We start from the raw sequence: 24,829 nt of genomic DNA, 5'->3' as shown, positions 1-24,829 counted from the left end.
ATTCATTAGAGTTAACTGCACCTCAGATTGCAGCCCAAATAAATGCTTCACAGAGTTCAAGTAACCGACACATCTCAACAGTCTGTCCTTGGTCTGATGAGTCCAAATTTGAGATTTTTGGTTCCAACCGCCATGTCTTGTAGGTGAACTGATGTTCTCTGCATGTGTGGTTCTCACCATGAAGCATGGAGGAGGAGGTGTGGTGCTGTGGGGGTGCTTTGCTGGTGACACTGTCAGTGATTTATTTAGAATTCAAGGCATCCTTAACCAGCATGGCTACCACCTCCAGGCTGTGTAAGGGCTATTTGTCCAAGAAGGAGAGTGATGGAGTGCTGTATCAGATGACCTGGCCTCCACAATCCCTCAATCTCAATGAAATTTAGATGGTTTGGGATGAGTTGGACCGCAGTGAAGGAAAAGCAGCCAAGAAGTGCTCAGCATATGTGGGAACTCCTTCAAGACTCTTGTAAAAGCCAGGTAAAGCTGGTTGAGAGAATGCCAAGAGTGTGCAAAGCTGTCAAGGCAAAGGGTGGCTACTTTGAATAATATATAAAATAGTTAGATTACTTGTTAGATATTACTGCATAGTTGGAACTAGAAGCACAAGCATTTCGCTACACTCGCATTAACATCTGCTAACCATGTGCATGTGACAAATAAAAATTAGATTTGATAAAATATGTTTGGATTTAACACTTTGGTTACTACATGATATACTACTCCATATGTGTTATTTCAGTTTTGATGTCTTCACTATTATTCTACAATGTAGAAATAAAGAAAAACCCTTGAATGAGTAGGTGTGTCCTAACTTTTGACTGGTAAGCCACGTGAATACATGGCATGGCCACATGAAGCAACGTGGATACATGGCACGACAGACAATGGTAGGAGTGTTGGCTACAGCACAAAGGGTTTCACTGTGCCACCAGGCTATGGCTAAAGCACATGTATGACAGTCAACGACTACAGTACAATACACCATGGCCCCAGGCTATGCTTTTAGCACATATAGAATGGCACCAGGCTATGGTGGGAGAGTGCATCATTTGAGTAGACCAGTGTAATGGCAGGCCTACAGCAATATTTGAACGGCCCAGGGTAATGGCAGCAAGTGGTGATCAGGGAAACCTGCAGTACTTCCCCTGGCTGGACCCTCCTGTTTGGCAAGTCAACTGGACTGGCGGCTGCTTTTTCCTCTCTAACTTGCTCTCCTATGGTCTTTGTGTTCTCTCACTGGGCTCTGGCATCCTTTCTGCTAGCCCTAACCCACCTTAGACTGATAAGCAGATTCAGGGGCGGCAGGTAGCATAGCAGTTAAGAGCGTGGGCCAGTAACCAAAAGGTCGCTGGTTCAAACTGGTGATGCACCGATGTTACATTTTTGGTCAATAATGATATTTTAGCGGCCTTTTAAGCTTTCTAGTACAGTTAAATAGTTCAAACACACACATGGACGCAGCAGTCTAAGGCACTGCATCTCAGTGCAAGAGGCACCACTACAGTCCCTGGTTCGAAATCAGGCTGTATCACATCCATCCATGAATGGGAGTCCTGTAGGGCGGTGCACTATTGGCCCAGCATCATCCGGGTTTCGGCTGGGGTAGGCCAACATTGTAAATAAGATTTTGTTCTTAACGGACTTGCCTAGTTAAAAGGTTACACACCCCACTGACCAAAAGTTATTTTGTCTGCATTTACATTACCAGTAAAACATAATCAAAACCTATTTCTTTCACTACTTGCTTGCTGTTTCGTTGTTCGTTTGTTCAGTCTTTTCATTCTCAACCAGGATTTCATCATACATGTAAAGCAGTGAAGTTTCTGCTCTGTCTGTCCGTGGCCTCTCTTCCTTGATGCACACTGTCACTGTGTCTGTTTCCATCTTGTCCAGCTGTGTATGTAACATTTCACATAAACCCCGTTTCTTGTCTGCATCAAAGTAGTGGTCCTTGTACCTAGCATCGAGCATGGTTGGTGACTAGAGGTCGACCGATTATGATTTTTCGATACCGATTATTGGAGGACCAAAAAAGCCGATACCGATGAATCGGCCAATTTGTAAATATATATTTTTTTATGTTGCTTTTTTACATTTATTTTATTTGTAATAATGACAATTACAACAATACTGAATTAACACTTATTTTAACTTAATATAAAACATCAATAAAATCAATTTAGCCTCAAATAAATAATGAAATGTTAAATTTGGTTTAAATAATGCAAAAACAAAGTGTTGGAGAAGAAAGTAACATGTGCCATGTAAAATATGTGCAATGTAAAAAAGCTAAAGTTTAAGTTCCTTGCTCAGAACATGAGAACATGTTAAAAGGAACCAACAACTTTCATATGAGACTTCAATATTCCAAGGTAAGAGGTTTTAGGTTGTAGTTAATTTAGTATTTATAGGACAATTTCTCTCTATACCATTTGTATTTCATATACCTTTGACTATTGGATGTTCTTATAGGCACTATAGTATTGCCAGTGTAACAGTATAGCTTCCGTCCCCCTCCTCGCCCCTACCTGGGCTCGAACCAGGAACACATCGACAACAGCCACACTCGAAGCATCGTTACCCATCGCTCCACAAAAGCCGCGGCCCTTGCAGCGCAAGGGGAATAACTACTCCAAATCTAAAAGCGAGTGACATTTGAAACAGTATTAGCGCACACCCAGCTAACTAGCTAGCCATTTCACATTGGTTACACCAGCCATTAGGCTGATAGGCTTTAAGTCATTAACAGTGCTGTGCTTGCGAAGAGCTGCTGGCAAAACGCACAAAAGTGCTGTTTGAATGAATGATTACGGGCCTGCTGCTGCTCAGTCAGACTGCTCTATCAAATCATAGACTTAATTATAACATAATAACACACAGAAATACGAGCCTTTGTTCATTAATATGATCGAATCTGGAAACTATCATTTCGAAAACAAACAAAACATTTATTATTTCAGTGAAATACGGAACCGTTCTGTATTTTATCTAACGGGTGGCATCCCAAAGTCTAAATATTCTTGTTACATTGCACAACCTTCAATGTATGTCATAATTATGTAAAATTCTGGCAAATTAGTTCGCAGTGAGCCAGGCAGCCCAAACTGTTGCATATACCATGACTCTGCGTGCAATGAACGCAAGAGAAATTACACAATTTCACCTGGTTAATATTGCCTGCTAAACTGGATTAGTAGTTATAACTAGTGATTATGATTGATTGTTTTTTATAAGATAAGTTTAATGCTAGCTAGCAATTTACCTTGGCTTCTACTGCATTCGTGTAACAGGCAGGCTACTCGGAGTGCAATGGTTAGAGCGTTGGACTAGTTAACTGTGCGGTTGCAAGATTGAAACCCTTGAGCTGACAAGGTGAAAATCTGTCGTTCTGCCCCTGAAGAAGGCAGTTAACCCACAATAAGAATGTTTTCTTAACTGACTTGCCTAGTTAAATAAAAGGTATAAAAAATTTATATTTTTAAACATGAAAAAAATAAAATAATCGGAAATCAGCCCCCAAAAATACCGATTTCCAATAATGAAAACTTGAAATCGGCCCTAATTAATTGGCCATTACCTCTAGTAGAGGTGGACCGATTATGATTTTCCAAGCCGATACCGATTTACTGGAGGACCAAAAAAATATCTAACGTTTCAGTTCCTTGCTCAGAACATGAGAACACATGAAAGCTGGTGGTTCCTTTTAACATCTTCAATATTCCCAGGTAAGAAGTTTTAGGTTGTAGGAATTATAGGACAATTTATCTCTATATGATTTGTATTCCAGATACCTTTTGACTATTGGATGTTCTTATAGGCACTTTAGTATTGCCAGTGTAACAGTACAGCTTCCGTCCCTCTCATCGCCCCTACCTGGGCTCGAACCAGGAACACATTGACAACAGGGACCCTCGAAGCAGCGTTACCCTTGCAGAGCAAGGGGAATAACTACTCCAGGTCTCAGAGCGAGTGACGTTTGAAACGCTATTACCGCGCACCCCGCTAACTAGCTAGCCATTTCACATCACATCGTTACACTAGCCTAATCTCGGGAGTTGATATGCTTGAAGTCATAAACAGCTCCATGCTTGAAGCACAGCGACGAGCTGCTGGCAAAACGCACGAAAGTGCTGTTTGAATGAATGCTTATGAGCCTGCTGGTGCCTACCACCGCACAGTCAGACTGCTCTATCAAATCATAGACTTAGTTATAACATGATAACACACAGAAATATGAGCCTTAGGTCATTAATATGGTCAAATCCGGAAAATACCATCTCGAAAACAAGACGTTTATTCTTTCAGTGAAATACGGAAACGTTCCGTGTTTTATCTAACGGGTGGCATCCATAAGTCTAAATATTCCTGGTACATTGCACAACCTTCAATGTTATGTCATAATTACGTAAAATTCTGGCAAATTAGGCAGCCCAAACTGTTGCATATACACTGACTCTGCGTGCAATGAACGCAAGAGAAGTGACACAATTTCACCTGGTTAATATTGCCTGCTAACCTGGATTTCTTTTAGCAAAATATACAGGTTTAAAAATATATACTTCTGTGTATTGATTTTAAGAAAGGCATTGATGTTTATTGTTAGGTACAGTCGTGCAACGATAGTGCTTTTTTCGCAAATGCGCTTTTGTTAATACATCCCCCGTTTGGCGAAGTTGGCTGTCTTTTGTTAGGAAGAAATAGTCTTCACAGAGTTCGCAACGAGCCAGGTTAGCAGGCAATATTAACTAAATATGCAGGTTTTAAAAATATATACTTGTGTATTGATTTGAAGAAAGACGTTGATGTTTATGGTTGGGTACACATTGGAGCAAGACGGTCCTTTTTCACGAATACGCACCGCATCGATTATATGCAACGCAGGACACGCTAGATAAACTAGTAATATCATCAACCATGTGTAGTTAACTAGTGATTATGATTGATTGTTTTTTATAAGATAAGTTTAATGCTAGCTAGCAACTTACCTCGGCTTCTTACTGCATTCACGTAACAGGCAGTCACCTCGTGGAGTGCAATGTAATCAGGTGGTTAGTGTTGGACTAGTTAACTGTAAGGTTGCAAGATTGAATCCCCGAGCTGACAAGGTAAAAATGTGTCGTTCTGCCCCTGAACAAGGCAGTTAACCCACCGTTCCTAGGCCATCATTGAAAATAAGAATCTGTTCTTAACTGACTTGCCTAGTTAAATAAAGGTGTAAAAATCGGTGTACAAAAATACAGATTTCCAATTGTTATGAAAACTTGAAATCGGTCCTAATTAGTCGGCCATTCTGATTAATCGGTCTACCTCTAGTGGTGACACAGAAAGGGGAGAATACCCCTGAATCGCTTGTTCACAGCCTGTGTCGGCAGTTTTGTTGAGCAGGCGTTTCAATGCCATGACAGAGGGTATCACGTCTGCTGCAGGCGCAGCTCATGAGCTCATTTCTCAAGTCAGTTGTTCGAATGAAGCTAGCTAGTGTGTTCATGTTTCAAACATGTTCTCAAATGCTGTTGAAATAGCAGCAGCGGTATGGCAACCAGCACATTCATGAGCATGCAATACTACCTTCCTCAGTACGAAATCCTTGACGACCCACTGTGCTGTCAGACTCGGCATGCTCATGGGGCTGATATCGCTGGTCCAAATGTCAGTCATGAAGCTGATAGCAGTGACGCTATTACTGTGTAACTCCGGAAGGGCAACTGTGTACTGGTGCTCGACCAGTTGGCGAAAGCCAACGTCACCCAAGACAGAGAATGGTTGATTGTCAAGGGCAATGAATTCCATTGTCTTGGTGTTAATGGATTTTGCCTTTGAGTTGTCTTGCTGAAATGTTCTTACTCTTTCAAATGACTGCTCGAGTTGTTGACTGGTCGATCCATACAGCAGACATTGTGGGCTAGGTTAGGAATGCTGTGTTGTAAGTGTAGTGCTACATTTTATGTGGTGTCACTACATCATGAACCTACATTATATATAGGTATGCACGTCAGCTTTGACATCAGTTTTGCACATCGCCGTTAAACTAGACATTGTGCCGATGTTGGTGTTTTTAGCTAATATCGTCGTGCATCCCTAGTTCAAACCCCCGAGCCAGCAAAGGAAGTAACCCCCAACAAGAACTGCTCCCCAGGCGGTGATGACGTGGATGTCGATTTAAGGCAACAACCCGCACCTCTCTGATTCAGAGGTGTTGAGTTAAAGAAGACACATTTGGGTTGAATGCATTCAATTGTGCAACTGACTAGGTGTCCCCTTTCCCACCTACAGTACCTCCTGGCTCCTATAGCTACAGTTTAAATATCTTTACATGCTCAGTCTTTGACAGATAGAGGGTATTGAACTTGCATTGATGGCTGTCAGAGCAGGAAATGTCTGTATTCTTGGAAACGGAAAGTACTAACAACCAGATGTGACCCATCTCTTCATAGTTGAGCTGAGCTCTTAGTAATCTATTCCTGTCTTCCCTCTCTCCTCCCTCTCTGCAGGTGAAGACCTTTGGACCACTGGGCTCTGGCTCAGAGGACAAGCTCTCTATGTTTATGGATCTGGTGGATGGGGTCTTCCTGCACAAAATCATGACACACATGTGAGTGTGTGGCCTCAATCTACCTCCTTTCGTAACCACATCCTGGCATGGCTTCCCCTGGTATCTGACTGTGTTCATCATGGCATGGCTTCCCCTGGTATCTGACTGTGTTCATCATGGCATGGCTTCCCCTGGTATCTGACTGTGTTCATCATGGCATGGCTTCCCCTGGTATCTGACTGTGTTCATCCTGGCATGGCTTCCCCTGGTATCTGACTGTGTTCATCATGGCATGGCTTCCCCTGGTATCTGACTGTGTTCATCCTGGCATGGCTTCCCCTGGTATCTGACTGTGTTCATCATGGCATGGCTACCCCTGGTATCTGACTGTGTTCATCATGGCATGGCTTCCCCTGGTATCTGACTGTGTTCATCATGGCATGGCTTCCCCTGGTATCTGACTGTTCAGAAACCTTTCCCATGCCTTCATGGCTCACTGACTGGACTCTCACTCACTCCTTTACCTCCTTTCCTGCCCCTCATGAGTCAATGTGATCCTAAAGTCTCTCTTTCTTTCTCTCTGTCTGTCTCTGTGTGTGTCTGTGCCTCTCTTGCTCTAGATCAGGGGTGTCTAACTCATTTTCCCCCACGGGCCACATTTGGTCTTCAACGTGGTCCAGAAGGTTGAACTAAAAATTGGCAAAATATAGGCCCTCTATCTGTATTTTTTTTTTTTATGCTTCCTGACAGTCTAGTCTAGTTGGATTGTCAAGAAACTGATGGAAGAAAATGTGTTGAAATGTTTATGAAAATGAAGCTGTTTAGAAATGATAGTGGAGTTATAGTATGAATATAAGCCCATTATCATTTCTACCAGTGGTGAAAATTAGGTACCTTTTCCATACTTGAATAAAAGTAAAGATGCCTTAATAGAAAATCTCTCAAGTGAAAGTTACCCAGTAAAATCCTACTGGAGTCCAAATAAAAAAGTATTTGGTTTTAAAAATACTTAAGTATCAAAAGTATAAATAATTTGAAATTCCTTATATTAAGCAAACAAGATGGAACTATTTTTTAAATTACATTTAGGATAGCCAGGGGCACACCCCAAACTTCAGACATAATTTACAAACAAAGCATTTGTGTCCGCCAGATCAGATGCAGTAAGGATGACCACAGATTTTCTCTTTAAGTGTGTGAATTAGACAATTTTCCTGTCCTGCTAAGCATTCTAAATGTAACGAGTACTTTTGGGTGTCAGGGAAAATATATGGAGTAGCAAGTATATTTATTTTCCTTAGGAATATTGTGGAGTAAAAGTGGTCAAAAATATAAATAGTAACCCTCCAAAAATACTTAAGTAGTACTTTAAAGTATTTTTACAACACTGATTTTTTACAGTTTATTTTGTCATTTTTAGGTATATTGATTTAGTTTCTGTCTGTTTGGTTAGGACTAGGAGGCCCTCGCAGCGTCAGAACTTTTGAGCTCAGCGATGAATTGTCTGTCTACTGAAAACAACCATCTCACTGCTGGGGGAAATGTATGTGAATATATTGAAGTATGTATTATTTTTCACATAATGATTATGTGATAGAGAGTCTGCTCTGACACCGAAATGGCTGCTTTTCTGGCAAAACGACTGCCCAGACATTCTGACAAAATTATATGGCTCGGGCTTTCTCCAAACCCGTCACAGGTCTCAGGGTTTTGAACCACATCCTGTGCTCTGTAACATCAAAGGGTAGCTATGTATGCCTACTCTGAATTGCAGGCTGAGCCTGTGCAGTCAGTGAACATTCACACTTTGTGTAGAAACTCCCTGTAATGCTGTGACTGTGTCATAGAAGCTTCATTCAACCTGTGAGAAAGTAAATCCAGAAGGTCTGACTCTACTGTTCTCTTGAACTATTGCATTGAACAGCTTGACAGATGTCTTGTTTCCCATTTGACGTCTTGAAGTGCAGGTGTATTTGTGTTGTTCGGTATGCTTCCATCACATAAACCAAGTTCTTTAGTGTTGACACTCTTTACTTCATTGACATACTTTAAAGTAATCAAGTTCAACAGTTATATTCCAATTATGTGCTCATTTGTTTAGTTTGACTAATTCAAGTGATGGTTTCTGACATGTGCTACCACTTCTCTCTTCTCTCTATTTTAATTACTCTTTTCTTTCCCACATTCTCTTCTCTCTTCTTTCCCTCCATTCTCTTCTCATGCCTAGTGTCTGTCCCTTTGTGTTGTTCCCAGCTGTGCTAACCGGAGAGGCCCCCTCAATTGTCTCAAGGCTTAAAAATCCTTATTTAACCTGTCTGCTCCCCTTCATCTACACTGATTTGAAGGGGATTTACAAGTGACATCAATAAGGGATCATAGACTGACCAGGTGAAAGCTGTCATGGAAAGAGCAGTGGTGACAAAGTTTTTAATGCTCCGTGTATAGCCTAGTTCCTCTCTGGTCTCTGGCGAACGCACACAGGTGTCGGAGCTGTTTACATTAAACCTATTCCACAGATGAGTGGAGAGCTGGAATCCTCAAGGCCAGCATTTCCAGCAGCAAAACTCACTCCACACACACACACTGCCCCTCTGCCTATTCTCATTACCCACCCGACCTCATCAGACTCCATAATCAGCCACAGGGCTATTGCTATAGCCTGCCCTGCTGCATGGCAACATGCAATCTTATGGATTTCCTATGTGTACACAGACCTATGTGTGTCGATGTTCTCAGCTTTAAATGTACATGAGCGTGTATACTGTATGTGGTTAAAGATCCCTCTGACTCTTACAGATATATTCTATTCGTCATGGGAATGTTTCTCCACTACTCAAGCATGCTTTGGGCCTGTGTTCTAGTATTGCTGATATAGGATCTGCTTTACCTTCTAGATAATACATAAGATTAGATTGACAGGGGAGCACTGAACCTAGATCAGCCCTCCTACTCTGAGGGGCGTTTTGGATACAGACCTTGTGCTGCTTCCCAGCCGCCCAGTGGGAACTGGAAATGGGCATGGGTCATGTCAGAGAAGGCTGTAAAGGTACAACTAAAGGCAAGCGGTGCACAAGTTGACCTGAATAAAAAAACTGTTCCTTGTTTTTAAACTAGAGCCCTTTCAGAGACATACTGGGCCAAGCTTGGCAGTCTTTGTATGGTGTGCCCACAAAACATATGTAAATTAGGTTGGCACAAACAACGCCTATCCAGAGCAGGCCCTCCATGCAGCCCAGCCTAGCCAGGAACCGGGGTGCCGTCTGAAATGGACCCTTCTGATTAGTCGGACTATTTTTATTTATTTATTTGTAATAATGACAATTACAACAATACTGAATGAACACTTATTTTAACTTAATATAATACATCAATACAATCAATTTAGCCTCAAGTAAATAATGAAACCTGTTCAATTTGGTTTAAATAATGCAAAAACAAAGTGTTGGAGAAGAAAGTAAAAGTGCAACGTGTTCCATGTAAAATATGTGCCATGTAAGAAAGCTAACGTTTCAGTTCCTTGCTCAGAACATGAGAACCTATGAAAGCTGGTGGTTCCTTTTAAAATGCGTCTTCAATATTCCCAGGTAAGAAGTTTTAGGTTGTAGTTATTATAGGACTATTTCTCTCTCTACCATTTGTATTTCATATACCTTTCACTATTGGATGTTCTTATAGGCACTTTAGTATTGCCAGTGTAACAGTATAGCTTCCGTCCCTCTCCTCGCTCCTACCTGGGCTCGAACCAGGCACACATCGACAACAGCCACCCTCGAAGCAGCGTTACCCATGCAGAGCAAGGGGAACAACTACTCCAAGTCTCAGAGCGAGTGACGCTTAAAACGCTATTAGCGCGTACCCCGCTAACTAGCTAGCCATTTCACATCATTACCAGCCTAATCTCCGGAGTTGATAGGCTTGAAGTCATAAACAGCAGAGCTGCTGACAAAACGCACGAAAGTGCTGTTTGAATGAATGCTTATGAGACTGCTGGTGCCTACCATCGCTGTCAGACTGCTCTATGAAATCATAGACTTAATTATAACATAATAAAACACAGAAATACGAGCCTTAGGTCATTAATATGGTCGAATCCGGAAACTATCATCTTGAAAATAAAACATTTATTCTTTCAGTGGAATACGGAACCGTTCCGTATTTTATCTAACTGGTGGCATCCATCAGTCTAAATATTCCTGTTAGATTGCACAACCTTCAATGTTATGTCATAATTACGTAAAATTCTGGCAAATTAGTTCGCAATGAGCCAGGCGGCCCAAACTGTTGCATATACCCTGACTCTGCGTGCAATGAACGCAAGATAAGTTAATATTGCCTGCTAACCTGGATTTCTTTTAGCTAAATATGCAGGTTTTAAAATATATGCTTCTGTGTATTGTTTTTAAGAAAGACTGATGTTTATGGTTAGGTACACGTTGGAGCAACAACAGTCCTTTTTCGCGAATGCGCACTGCATCGATTTATATGCGGCAGGGTAGCCTAGTGGTTAGAGCGTTGGACTAGTAACCGGAAGGTTGCAAGTTGAAATCCCGAGCTGACAAGGTACAAATCTGGCGTTCTGCCCCTGAACAGGCAGTTAACCCACTGTTCCTAGGCCGTCATTGAAAATAAGAATTTGTTTTTAACTGACTTGCCTAGTTGGATAAAGATTACAAAAAATTGCAACGTAGGACACGCTAGATAACTAGTAATATCATCAACCATGTGTAGTTATAATTAGTGATTATGATTAAGTTTAATGCTAGTGTCGTGTCTTTGGCTATGCCGGATTAAGTGATATGACATGCTATTCTATAAAATAATAATCACCTGATTGAGCTAATCATGTAAATGTAATTAACTAGAGAGTCGGGCACCACAAAATAATATTTATAGAGCTGTTATCTTCCGAATAAACTCTTAAAGACTTAGTAATATTTTACATCAATAGCAGTCAATATCAATCGTCATCTTACTTCAGTGTCATCTGAAAGTTGTAAAATCTTAGTTATCTGCACGAACCCTGGCTAACAATTTGAATCAGCAATACAAAATTGGGTTTAATTATTTATTTACTAAATACCTAACTAATCACACAGAATTACACATACACATAATTAAATCGTAACTTGATTACAAATGACGTCATAAAGGAAAACGTCCCTAGCGGGCGAAACAGATATGACAGCTTGTTACACAAAAGAAAAGGGGCTGGGTTGAGTGAAGGAACAAAGGCGAAGCTGTGCTATCATAAATACAGTATCTTATGCATTCTAAATTACCGCCCATTTGGAAAAGGAAAATGCAATAAATATTTACTCTGAGCTGCACTTCGGTAGGTTGGTGGTAGATGGAAGGCCGGTGTTGCCCAACAAAGTCCTTTGAAGAATGTCTCTGGTCAATTGGATACATTATAGTAACGTCGTTGTGTGGTAGACGGGATACTCTGTCTGTTCCTTCCTAACCTGCGTTTGCTAACTCAGCAGCTAGGAGGTATCACTTCTGTAGTGAATAAGAGTTCAAGGTTCATACCATATGCAACCAAAGCTCACGCTGAGGTTGGCTTCGTTCTGTAGTTATTATCTGAACCATTCTGACATGGGACCATCGTCCTACATCCCCTGAACAGGAAGTTATGTTGTCTTCAAGGCTTTATATAGGAAGGGAGAAAAGGGGTGTGTTTCATAGTTTACAACCTCTCTCTTCACGTGTGCGGGTCACTGAGTGAGTAGCCCTAACTTATGAATACCCACATCTCACATTTTAGAAGCTAAAATCACATTTCATCCCATCACAAATAATTTCATATTCAAACATTTAAATTGAAAAATTTCATGTGAATCTGATAACTCTGATGTGTAGACTTTCCACTGTAGAGTTTGTCATCTTAACATTGATGAGAATGTCTCCGATGACAACCGAACTGACATCATATTCATTAAGTACCACCGCATATGTTCAATTGTTCGGATTACCAGAATATAGTTCATTTCCCCCCACCTACTCATGTTCCCAGAATCTCTATGTTAACCAAGGGTTTTGCAAATGTAACCTCAGTAGGGTAGAGAGGAAAAAGGGGGGAAGAGGTATTTATGACTGTCATAAACCTACCCGCCCCCCAGGCCAACGTCATGACACTAGCTAACAACTTACCTTGGCTTCTTACTGCATTCGTGTAACAGGCGGGCTACTCGTGAGGCAGGTGGTTAGAGCGTTGGACTGGAAAATGTAATCCCTGAGCTGACAAGGTAAAAATCTGTCGTTCTGCCCCTGAACAAGGCAGTTAACCCACCGTTCCTAGGCCATCATTGAAAATAAGAATGTGTTCTTAACTGACTTGCTTAGTTAAATAAAGATTAAATGAAGGTGTCAATTTCTTTTTTTTAAATCGGCGAAATCGGCATCCAAAATTACAGATTATGAATCCTTGAAATCGGCCCTAATTAATCGCCCATTCCGATTTAATCGGTCGACCTCTACTCACTACCCTCTGGAGAGACTTACAGTTGTGGGAAGAGCTGTTGCCGTACCAGGCGGTGATACAGCCCGACAGGATGCTCTCGATTGTGCATCTGTAAAAGTTTGAGTGCTTTTGGAGACAAGCCGAATTTCTTCACCCTCCTGAGTTTGAAGAGGTGCTGCTGCGCCTTCTTCACCACGCTGTCTGTGTGGGTGGACCAATTCAGTTTGTCCTTGATGTGTACGCCGAGGAACTTAACTTACTACCCTCTCCACTATTGTCTCGTCGATGTGGATAGGGGGGTGCTCCCTCTGCTGTTTCCTGAAGTCCACGATCATCTCGTTTTGTTGACGTTGAGTGTGAGGTTATTTTCCTGACACCACACTCCGAGAGCCAAAATAAGGAAAATCCTGTAGTTTGTTTTTGTGTTTAAAAAAGTTGTTATGAGGTTGTCATGTAATTTCTTGTCTCGTCTTATCCAGAGACCCCAGCCCCACCAACCAGAGAGTGAATAAGAATGTGAACAATGATGTGAACCTACGAATCCAGAACCTCAACATTGTGATCAGGCACGTCAAGAACTACTACCAGGTGAGCCCAGTTCTCTCTCTCCACTTCCCTCCCACTCACCTCACGCACCTTTCCTTTTTTCCCGATCACTTTGAAATGGTGCTCACCATATCAAACTGAAAGTATAGCTGCTTACTCACTCACTTACACCTTGTCCACGGGTAGAGTCAGGAGGTGTGTGTGGTCTTGGTGATCAGACAGCGGTGTGTGTGTGCGTCCTGATCATGGGGATTAGGCCTGGCTACTGAGGTGTGGTAGTTATCCCTGGAGGAATCGCTTTCTCTCCTTATTGTTTTGTCTGCTGTCCTTCCAGTGATTTCTCGATTCTCAAACAACTACTAAAATCAATGTGTTTTCATGACTGAAGATGTTGAAATGTTTGCAATATTTGTGGCGGGTAGGTCCGTCATTAATGAAAATTAGCCTACATCAGAAATCTTTGCATAACTGAAAACAATGGTAGTCTGTTTCACTCATGACCTGTAATTAAAGTAATCTTAAAAAAGTGAAAGTGTGAGGAAAGGCCTTCTCTCTCCATCTTCAGATGGAGAAGACAAGTACTTTCATTATGAATCATGATTGCTAGTCCTCCCGAGGAAAGGCTTACACTTTCTGTCCACTGTAGTTAAGTGGGTGAAATCCACTACACACTGTCGTGAAAATTTCCTCTATTTACCAAATCATGAGAGCAAACCACACACAAGTCAGAGTTAGTTATCAAAGTCCATCTTTAATTATATGAGCTCTATCACAACCCTGTGACTCTCAGATCAATTCAGTGTCTATCAATGAATTCTCTGAGAGTCCCTCACACATTGCAGCTGAGATCCTTTAATAGTAAAAAACACACATAGTCAGACAGCATAGACATAATAAATCGTTCAGCTTTGTCTCCTAAACTGTTATTTTCTCAAACTCAGAACCATAAACCAATCCTCCATATCAACAAGCATATATCAAATCGATCCTATCTTGATAAGATCACAGAGACACACTGACTGGCACACAGACATTGTGGAGCCAAGAGATACACGCTTGACCTCTCCCCTCTCTCCGGCCCAAGCAACTTAGTCTTGACATAGAACAGATACTGCAACCCCGCCACAGTATTATACAAAAATAACATTCTGATGAAAGTAACTTACAAACATATGATGAATATAAAACATCTTACCTATGTTACCAACCAATTCTGATTATTCCCCAACAACACACACACACAGTGAGGCAGAGAAGAGGGACCCATTTGGTTCTTGGTTGACCTCTCAACAGCATTCCTCCTTTTGTCTCCTCGGTTTCCCAACTACACTGAACAAAAATATTAGTTCATTTAAGGAAACCAGTCAATTTAAATAAATTCATTAGGCCATAATCTATAGATTTCACATGACTGGGAATACAGATATGCATCTGTTGGTCACAGATACCTTTAAAAAAGTAGGACGTGGACCAGAAAAGCAGTCCTAATCTGGTATGAACACTATTTTCCTTAAGCAGTGCGACACATCTCCTTCGCATAGAGTAGATCAAGCTGTTGATTGTGGTCTGTGGAATGTTGTCCAGAACTTCAATGGCTGAGCCAAGCTGATGGATATTGGCCGGAACTGGAACACGCTGTCATACACGTCACTCCAGAGCATCCCACACATGATGTGGATTTCCAGGGCTGATGTGGTTGTGAGGCCAGTTGGACGTACTGCTAATAATATTGATAGAGAAAGTAAGATTGAGTTCTCTGGCAACAGCTTTGATGGACATTCCTCCAGTCAGCATGCCAATTGCATGCTCCCTCACTTGACACATCTGTGGCATTGTGTTGTAACAAAACTGTACATTTTAGTAGCCTTTTATTGTCCCCAGCACAAGTTGCACCTGTGTAAGGATCATGCCATTTTAATCAGCTTTTGATATGCCACACCTATTAGGTGGATGGAATATCTTGGCAAAGGAGACATACTCACTAACAGGGATGTAAACAAAGTTGTGCACATAGGTTGTTGTGCATATGGAACATTTTGGGGATCTTTTATTTCAGCTCATTGAAACATGGGACCAATACATCCCCCCCCCCCCCTGCCCGTTTCAATACTGGTCACATTATTTAGTATAGAGTACCAGTCAAGTTTGGACTCACCTACTCATTCCATAAAAAATAAAAACATTTTCGTTTGACTATTTTCTACATTGTAGAATAATAGTGAAGACATCAAAACTATGAAATGGAATCATGTAGTAACCAAAAAAAGGTTAAAATCAAACTTTTATATTTGAGTTTCTTCAAGGTAGCCACCCTTTGCACACTCTTGGTATAAGTCACTCCAGTCCTGTACTGGCTCACGCCGTCCCTGATACACGAACGCCTAATCTCCCCTCATTCAGGTGGGTGAGGACAAGGTTCTTGTTTTAACAGCCATCACAGCCTCCTCTGTGAGTGTGCTCGTGATGCATCTCTCCATAAGTTTCAGATGACTAATCTTAAATTGGTCCCAGTCGTGTCCTGTCCTCTACTCTGCCTTATCTGCTTTCACACAAACTCCGTTAACTCCCTTTTGTTGATACATTTCCACTGAGGATTTACCCCAATGTTTTACCCTAAAGGCTCAGACTTTTCTAGGTGGTTCGGCACCCATGTTTCACTGCACCATGACTTTAGTGGACCTGCTCTGACTCGGAGCCAAGGCAATATAAGTAAATGCCAGCTGTGCAAAAGTGATGTTACCTGTTTTTGTGTTTACGCAGTTAGATAAGGCAGAGTAGAGGACAGGACACAGCTCCAAGTGAACAGAAACAACCTAATTGAACTTTTAACCTCAGGTTCCCATCATACGTCACACAGATCTGATTGTGCTTTACCATGATTCTATATTGACCCTGACATTGATTTATCTATGGCAATCAGCACACTACATAGAAAATTACCATGGAATGATCATGCAGCTCTCTGGTTGCAGGCCGCTCTTCTTCCATCCCCCCCATTTATCACCTTAGGGTGCCTGTGTTAGTTCAGTGAGGTCTGGACAATGATCTGACCACACAAGCGCATGCCCAGAAGGCCTGGGTAGATAAGAAATGGTCACTGCAGAATGGCCTTTTGTATGTGTGCCACCGTCTGAGAGAAACAGTTAGTGGCTGTAACAGGCAGGGTTACAGTTGCTAAGTAAAGTAATATAATGCCTGAGTCCCATATGGCACCCTATTCCCCTATAGTGCACTACTTTTGACCAGAGCCCTATGTAGGGAACAGTGTGCTATTTGGGATGCAGATTAGATCACTCCTCAGTTGTGAAGGATATTGGTAGGAGGGCAGTATAATGACTAATCTCTCAACAACCTATCACTTCTCTATTGAGGTTGTTTGTTAACCAGAAATCCAAGGCACCAATCTTGTGTGTGTGCAGGTATGTGTGCATGTGTATTAGTCACATAGGACATTTATTTGATAATGAGCCTAGTTTGAGTTGAACTGAAAACTGTTTCACAGCTTTACCAAACACAGCTTCCGTCTGACATGCTTATAGAAAGCATGGCCTAGAAGGCAGTGTTACATTCCCTCACACCAACCCCTAACCATACACTACAAGTGGTGGTGACCTGGCAACATGACCAAAAAGTAGTATCTTTCCCTTTCATCTAGAATCCTATGCTGTTATAAATGCTTTAAGCTATGCACCGTAAGGATTGATGATACGCTTAAAACACCAGTTTAAAAGGCCAGCCGTGTGTGTGTGTGTGTGTGTGTGTGTCTGTGTGTAGAATGAATGTGACTGTATTTGTGCGTGTGGCAAGGAGTGGGGTCCTCCTTCTGGCATCCCATCCAGGATTAACAATAACTGCCAAATCTAATACAGCATAGGTTTAGACCTAAATCCAGGCTAACGTCTGTCTCACATTTCCTTGCTTAAGCCACCCAGACTGGGCTGTTGGTGCCTCAATTCCATCCAGAAATGGGAGACAGGGATGTGAAGATATTATGATGACAGCAGGCAGGGCCCCTACTCACTCACAGGGATCATCTGTGTCTGTCACCCTGACTCACCCCTTCTATTCTCTCCCCAAATTAGATTAGCTCCCAAATTACACTCTGTGCAGCACCATAAAGTGACCTACCAGAACACAGACAATGGGAACACAGCATTTTTTGGTTCCCTCATACTCACCCCAGCTATTGTCTGGAGAGTCAGGCAGTGCCCCCTCACTGTAACATGACTCCATAATTTGACTTATCAAATCAAACTTTGTCACATGCGCAACAAGTGTAGAGCTTACCGTTAAATTCTTACAAGCCCTTAACCAACAGCTCAATTCAAGAAGAATTCAAATATTTACCTAATAAAATAAATACCTGATAAAAAGTAACGAGGCTATATACAGGGGGTACCGGTACCGAGTCAGTGTGCGGGGTATTTGATTAGGATCCCCATTAGCTGTTGCAAAAGCAGCAGCTACTCTTCCTGGGGTCCACACAAAACATAATACAGAACATCAATAGATAAGAGCCGCTCAAAGACCGGCTCTTTAAGGCACATGTTGCCTACATCAATGCATACACAAACTATCTAGGTCAAGCAGGGGAGAGGCGTTGTGCTGCGAGGTGTTGCTTTGTCTGTTTTTTTAAACCAGGTTTGCTGGTAATTTGAGAAATTAGATGGACGGATATTCCATGCAATAAGGGCTCTATATAATACTGTACGCTTTCGTGAATTTGGTCTGGATTTGGGGACTGAAAAGATGGTTGGATAAGTCTTTGTAAGTTGACTATGCAAACAATTTGGGATTTAACAGTTTCTTATAAAAAGTAGTGATGCAGTCAGTCTCATCAACTCTTAGCAAAGAGAGACTGGCATGCATAGTATTTATATCAGCCCTCTGATTACAATTAAGGAAAAAACGTGCCGCTCTGTTCTGGGCCAGCTGCAGCTTAATTAAGTCTTTCCTTGCAGCACTTGACCACAAGACTGGACAATATCAAGATTAGACAAAACTAGAGCCTGCAGAACTTGCTTTTTGCAGTGTAGTGTCAAAAAAAGCAGAGCATCTCTTAATTATGGCTATACCTCTCCCCATCTTTATAACCATTGAATCTATATATGTTTGACCATCGAAAGTAACGCTAAGTAATTTAGTCTCCTGAACTTGTTCAACAGCCACACCATTCAATACCAAATTCAGCTAGAACTTAAGGAATGATTTGTACCAAATAAACTCAGCAAAAAAGAAACAGCCCTTTTTCAGTACCCTGTCTTTCAAAGATATTTTGTAAAAATTCCATTAACTTCACAGATCTTCATTGTAAAGGGTTTATACATGGTTTCCCATTCTTGTTCAAATGAACCATAAACAATTAATGAACATGCACCTGTGGAATGGTCGTTAAGACACGAACAGCTTACAGGCAATTAAGGTCACAGTTATGAAAACTTAGGACACTAAAGAGGTCTTTCTACTGACTGAAAAACACCAAATGAAAGATGCCCAGGGTCCCTGCTAATCTGCTTGAACGTGCCTGAGGCATGAGGACTGCAGATGTGGCCAGGGCAATAAATTGCTATGTCCGTACTGTGAGACGCCTAAGACAGGGCTATGGGGAGACAGAACGGACAGCTGATCGTCCTCGCAGTGGCAGACCATGTGTAACACCACCTGCACAGGATCGGTACATCTGAACATCACACCTGCGGTACAGATACAGGATGGCAACAACAACTGCCCGAGTAACACCAGGAATACACAATCCTTCCATCAGTGCTCAGACTGTCAGCAAAAGGCTGAGAGAGGCTGGACTGAGGGCTTGTAGGCCTGTTGTAAGGCAGGTCCTCACCAGACATCACCGGCAACAACGTCGCCTATGGGCACAAACCCACCTTTGCTGGCTCTTCACTGACGAGTCGCGGTTTGTCTCACAAGTGGTGATGGACAGATTTGCATTTATCGTCGAAGGGAATGAGCGTTACACCGTGGCCTGTACTCTGGAGCGGGATCGATTTGGAGGTGGAGGGTCCGTCATGGTCTGGGGCGGTGTGCCACAGCATTATCGGACTGAGCTTGTTGTCATTGCAGGCAATCTCAACGCTGTGCGTTACAGGGAAGACATCCTCCTCCCTCATGTGGTACCCTTCCTGCAGGCTCATCCTAACATGACCCTCCAGCATGACAATGCCACCAGCCATACTGCTTGTTCTGTGCGTGATTTCCTGCAAGACAGGAATATCAATTTTGCCATGGCCACCGAAGAGCCCGGATCTCAATCCCATTGAGCACGTCTGGGACCTGTTGGATCGGAGGGTGAGGGCTAGGGCCATTCCCCCCCAGAAATGTCAGGGAACTTGCAGGTGCCTTGGTGGAAGAGTGGTGTAACATCTCACAGCAAGAGCTGGCAAATCTGGTGCAGTCGATGAGGAGATGTACTGCAGTACTTAATGCAGCTGGTGGCTACTTACTGACTTTTGATTTTGACCCCCCCCCCCCCCCCCCCCCCTTTGTTCAGGGACACATTATCCCATTTCTGTTAGTCACATGTTTGTGGAACTTGTTCAGTTTGTCTGTTGTTGGATCTTATGTTCATACAAATACTTACACATGTTGAGTTTGCTGAAAATAAATGCAGTTGACAGTGAGGATTTTTTTTTGCTGAGTTTATATATCCCCTGTGCTGTGTGTAGGTTGGTGTGTATGTTATGCTCATATCAACATGCAAATGGACCTACTAATGGCACAGGCATTCATCTTATGCAAACAGCCTAGCCAGCAAATGCATTAGGCAGATGGTTTTTGGCTTGTCTGGCTGTAGCTTGGTGCAGTATGGAGTGTGTTGCTCTGCATTGCAGCTCGGTTTGGGGCAGAGGGAGGGGCATCCCTGAGGTGGCCTCCTGGCTCTACACTACCTTCCTCTCTCCTTTTTTGCAGGTGCCCACCTGGCTTGCTTTCCCAGTTCCCAGCTGTGTTCAGTTTCTCAACCTGCTCACTGTTAGCAAAACATCTGTAAAGCTCTAGAGTCCAGGACAAGAGCCACTGGATTTTCTTCTACCTAACACACCCCTCTTCCCTTCTTCTTGCTCGCTTACCTCCTGAAGCCTGAATGTCTCCTCACCCAGAGTACAGGACACCGCCCTCCTGAGACTGCTGCCATGGGAAACACAAAAACATGCCATAGATTACGAGTCCTAGTGTTTAATTGACCGTTCTGACGTTTGTCTGCGAGAGGGAGAGTGCCTGACCAGCGTGGGATAAATCAGGGTCACACAGGGTGTTTCTTGGTAGTCTTAAACAAATCTTAAACAAAATGTTTTTTTTAGCTAACTTAGTTTAAGAGCACAACCTCTTAATGACACCACATTCATGCCAACAGGAGTAACTAATTTAGCCTTCCATTGTGTAGACACAAACACTCAACCCTACAGTATTTAAATTGTAGTAAATTTGACTAAATTGCACTAAGTATAATTATACTTGTAAATATTTACATTATTTTTGTATTATTATCCAAAATGTGACCAGAGGACAATATTCAGGAAGTATTTCAAAACCCACACAAAGTAGACTTTGTGACAACGATACTTACGTCTTTAACCTGTCTAGGACTGGCTAGCGGAACCCCCCCCCCCCCCCCCCGGAACAGCCAGTGAAAGTGCAGGGCGCCAAATTCAAAACAACAAAAACGTCATAATTAAAATTCCTCAAGCATACAAGTATTTTACACCATTTTAAAGATAACATTCTTGTTAATCCAGCCACACTGTCTGATTTCAAAAAGGATTTACAGCGAAAGCACCACAAACAATTGTCACCACCAAGCCACAGAAAAAGTCATTCTTTTCCAGCCAAAGAGAGGAGTCACAAAAAGCAGAAAGAGAAAATTGATCACTAACCTTTGGTCTTCATCAGATGACACTCATAGGACTTTGTGTTACACAATACATATATGTTTGATAAAGTTCCTATTAATATAAAAATAATCTGAGTTTACATTGGCGTGTTACGTTCAGTAGTTCTAAAACATGTGGTGATATTGCAGAGAGCCACATCAATTTACAGAAATACTCATAATAAACATTGATAAAGATACGACTATTATACATGGAACTTTAGATAAACTTCTCCTTAATGCAACCGCTGTGTCAGATTTTTTTTTACTTTACGGAGAAAGCAAACCATGCAATAATCTTGAGTACAGCCTTTAGACAACAAAGCAGCCAAAAAGATACCCGCCATATTGGGTAGTCAACATTACTCAGAAATAGCATTTTAAATATTCACTTACCTTTGATCTTCATCAGAATGCACTCCCAGGAATCCCAGTTCCACCATAAATGTTTGATTTGTTTGATAATGTCCATCAGTTATGTCCAAATATCTTCTTTTGTTAGAGCGTTTGGTAAACAAATCCAAAAGTGCGTTCAGGTCGCGCTGAACGTCGGACGAAAAGTTCAAAAAGTTCCATTACAGCCCGTAGAAACATGCCAAACTAAGTATGGAATCAATCTTTAGGATGTTTTTAACATAAAACTTCATTAATGTTCCAACCGGACAATTCCTTGGTCAGTACAAATTAAGTGGAATGTAGGTAGCTACTTTGTCACATGAGCGCGCCATACCGAGGCTGTGGCACTCTGCCAGACCACTCACTCAGAGCCTTTATGAGCCCCACCTTTAGAGTAGAATCCTCAAAACAGGTTCTAAATACTGTTGACATCAAGTGGAAGCCTTGGGAAGTGAATCTTCAATGGGGGCTGACTACAAACCTTAGATTTCCCACTTCCTGGTTGGATTTTTTTTCTCAGGTTTTTGCCTGAGTTCTGTTATACAGACATCATTCAAACAGTGTTAGAATCTTCAGAGTGTTCTCTATCCAAATGTACTAATTATATGCATATTCTAGCTTTTACGGCTGAGTAGCAGGCAGCTTAATTTGGGCACGTTTTTCATCCAATCTACCCAATACTGCCCCCTACCCCAAGAAGTTAACATAAAAATGCTACTTATTCAGAGACTTTAAAAAAAATACAGATGAGGCCTGACAAAATGTTTAAATAGTAGCCTACTTTTGACAACAATTCAGTGAATATAACAAGTATTAGAGACCGAGAGAAGATACAAAATTGATCAGCGACAAAAGATTTGTAGGACATTCATATTTCACACTGTCACTTTAGTGTTTGCATTCAGCCTACAACATGTCATGGAACTTCTGGAAGCTCGGCCCCATCCTGCAAAGTGGCACAGCACACTTAGATTACCCAAAGCAGGTTTCTACACATCTCCCACTCCTTGCCCTGCATCCACTCAGGATTCACACCACACACCCTCTTGTGCCCTTCAAACTTCACCTGCTTTCCTATGAGTTACAACTCCGTCTCACACCCTGGTGTCACTCTTGGTTCTCCTCTTCCGGCCAATGTAGTCATATGACAAAGTGAATTGTCACAAACCGGCTTGAAAAAAGGAATAACAAAAAATATTTAATAACTGAAGTGACCTATAAACAATGGTGAATGTAGTGTAAGTGAGTGATTGCACACACAGATGTGATAATGAGGGGTGTTGAAAGGTGCCCAAGCGAGAGAAAAAGAAAAAAAAATGCCACAACCAAAATAAGTGCGTCTGCATGGAGAGAGTCACCTCAATGAATGGGGAAGAGGTGTATTTATCCCAGGACACACCTGTGTCCCATTTCGCTGATGACCCTCCCTGCTCCGCCCACCGACAGCCTAATAAGGAAAACAAGAGCAAAGAGAGAGAATATGGCAGACAGAGTGGGAGGGTCGTCACAGAATGCACAAGCTGCATTCTGTGCGGTAACTGGTTGGTTTTAAAGACAGTTTTGTCTCTGTGTGAAACTGATGAATGAGGTTCTTGGGTCGTGTGGGAGAATCTCGATTTCATCCTCCTTGCTTCCTCTCCTCCTCCTCAAAACCCATTGGAGAAGGTGGTCAGGGGAGAGACCTCTGGCTTTCTCATCCAATGGGTTTTAAGGAGAGGATGCGAGAAGTATGCATTTGAGATTTTTTCCATTGTTTCCAAGACACTAATCCAAGTCATTTATGGTGATCTCTGTAATGATGCTCCATCATCAGTCTGGGAGACACGGAGAACACTCTCTAGATAGTTATGAGGCTCAAGTCTGATCCGACATGTATAAAGAACCCCAGGTCTGACATGCTGACTACACGGGCCATGATCGTGCGTACGCCATTGCTCGCAAATGGATTTTGTCTATCCACCCTAGATCGATCATGACACACAGGTTAAAATATCGAAAGCAACTATATTAATTTAGGGGCAGGTGGAAACACAGACACTCATAGAAACGAGAGCATCCTGGCGGGCTGTATCACCGCCTGGTACGGCAACTGCTCCGCCCACAACCGTAAGGCTCTCCAGAGAGTAGTGAGGTCTGCACAACGCATCACCGGGGGCAAACTACCTGCCCTCCAGGACACCTACACCACCCGATGTCACAGGAAGGCATAAAGATCATCAAGGACAACAACCACCCGAGCCACTGCCTGTTCACCCCGCTATCATCCAGAAGGCGAGGTCAGTACAGGTGCATCAAAGCTGGGACCGAGAGACTGAACAGCTTCTATCTCAAGGCCATCAGACTGTTAAACAGCCACCACTAACATTGAGTGGCTGCTGCCAACACACTGACTCAACTCCAGCCACTTTAATAATGGGAATTGATGGGAAATGATGTAAAATATATCACTAGCCACTTAAACAATGCTACCTAATATAATGTTTACATACCCTACATTATTCATCTCATATGTATACATACAGTGCCTTGCGAAAGTATTCGGCCCCCTTGAACTTTGCGACCTTTTGCCACATTTCAGGCTTCAAACATAAAGATATAAAACTGTATTTTTTTGTGAAGAATCAACAACAAGTGGGACACAATCATGAAGTGGAACAACATTTATTGGATATTTCAAACTTTTTTTATAAATAAAAAACGGAACAATTGGGCGTGCGTGCAAAATGATTCAGCCCCCTTAAGTTAATACTTTGTAGCGCCACCTATTGCTGCGATTACAGCTGTAAGTCGCTTGGGGTATGTCTCTATCAGTTTTGCACATCGAGAGACTGAAATTTATCCCATTCCTCCTTGCAAAACAGCTCGACCTCAGTGAGGTTGGATGGAGAGCATTTGTGAACAGCAGTTTTCAGTTCTTTCCACAGATTCTCGATTGGATTCAGGTCTGGACTTTGACTTGGCCATTCTAACACCTGGATATGTTTATTTTTGAACCATTCCATTGTAGATTTTG

General features: G+C 42.2%; 1 protein-coding gene across 2 annotated transcripts in view; it reads left to right on the top strand.

Moving 5' to 3' along the window:
* The window catches only part of LOC109904194 (protein Daple), a 106,738-nt gene that overhangs the window by 1,491 nt on the left and 80,418 nt on the right, over positions 1-24,829 (top strand). Inside the window, exons 2-3 of one of the 2 annotated variants that reach the window (XM_020501395.2) lie at positions 6,492-6,592; positions 13,472-13,580. In XM_020501395.2, coding sequence (XP_020356984.1) covers positions 6,492-6,592; positions 13,472-13,580 — 210 coding nt within the window. The remainder of the gene's footprint in view (positions 1-6,491; positions 6,593-13,471; positions 13,581-24,829) is intronic. The other variant, XM_020501397.2, reaches the window with a different exon arrangement.

The sequence above is a fragment of the Oncorhynchus kisutch genome, linkage group LG14, assembly GCF_002021735.2.
Source record: "Oncorhynchus kisutch isolate 150728-3 linkage group LG14, Okis_V2, whole genome shotgun sequence".
Taxonomy (NCBI): Eukaryota; Metazoa; Chordata; class Actinopteri; order Salmoniformes; family Salmonidae; genus Oncorhynchus; species Oncorhynchus kisutch.
This window is presented reverse-complemented; position numbering and strand designations above follow the sequence as displayed.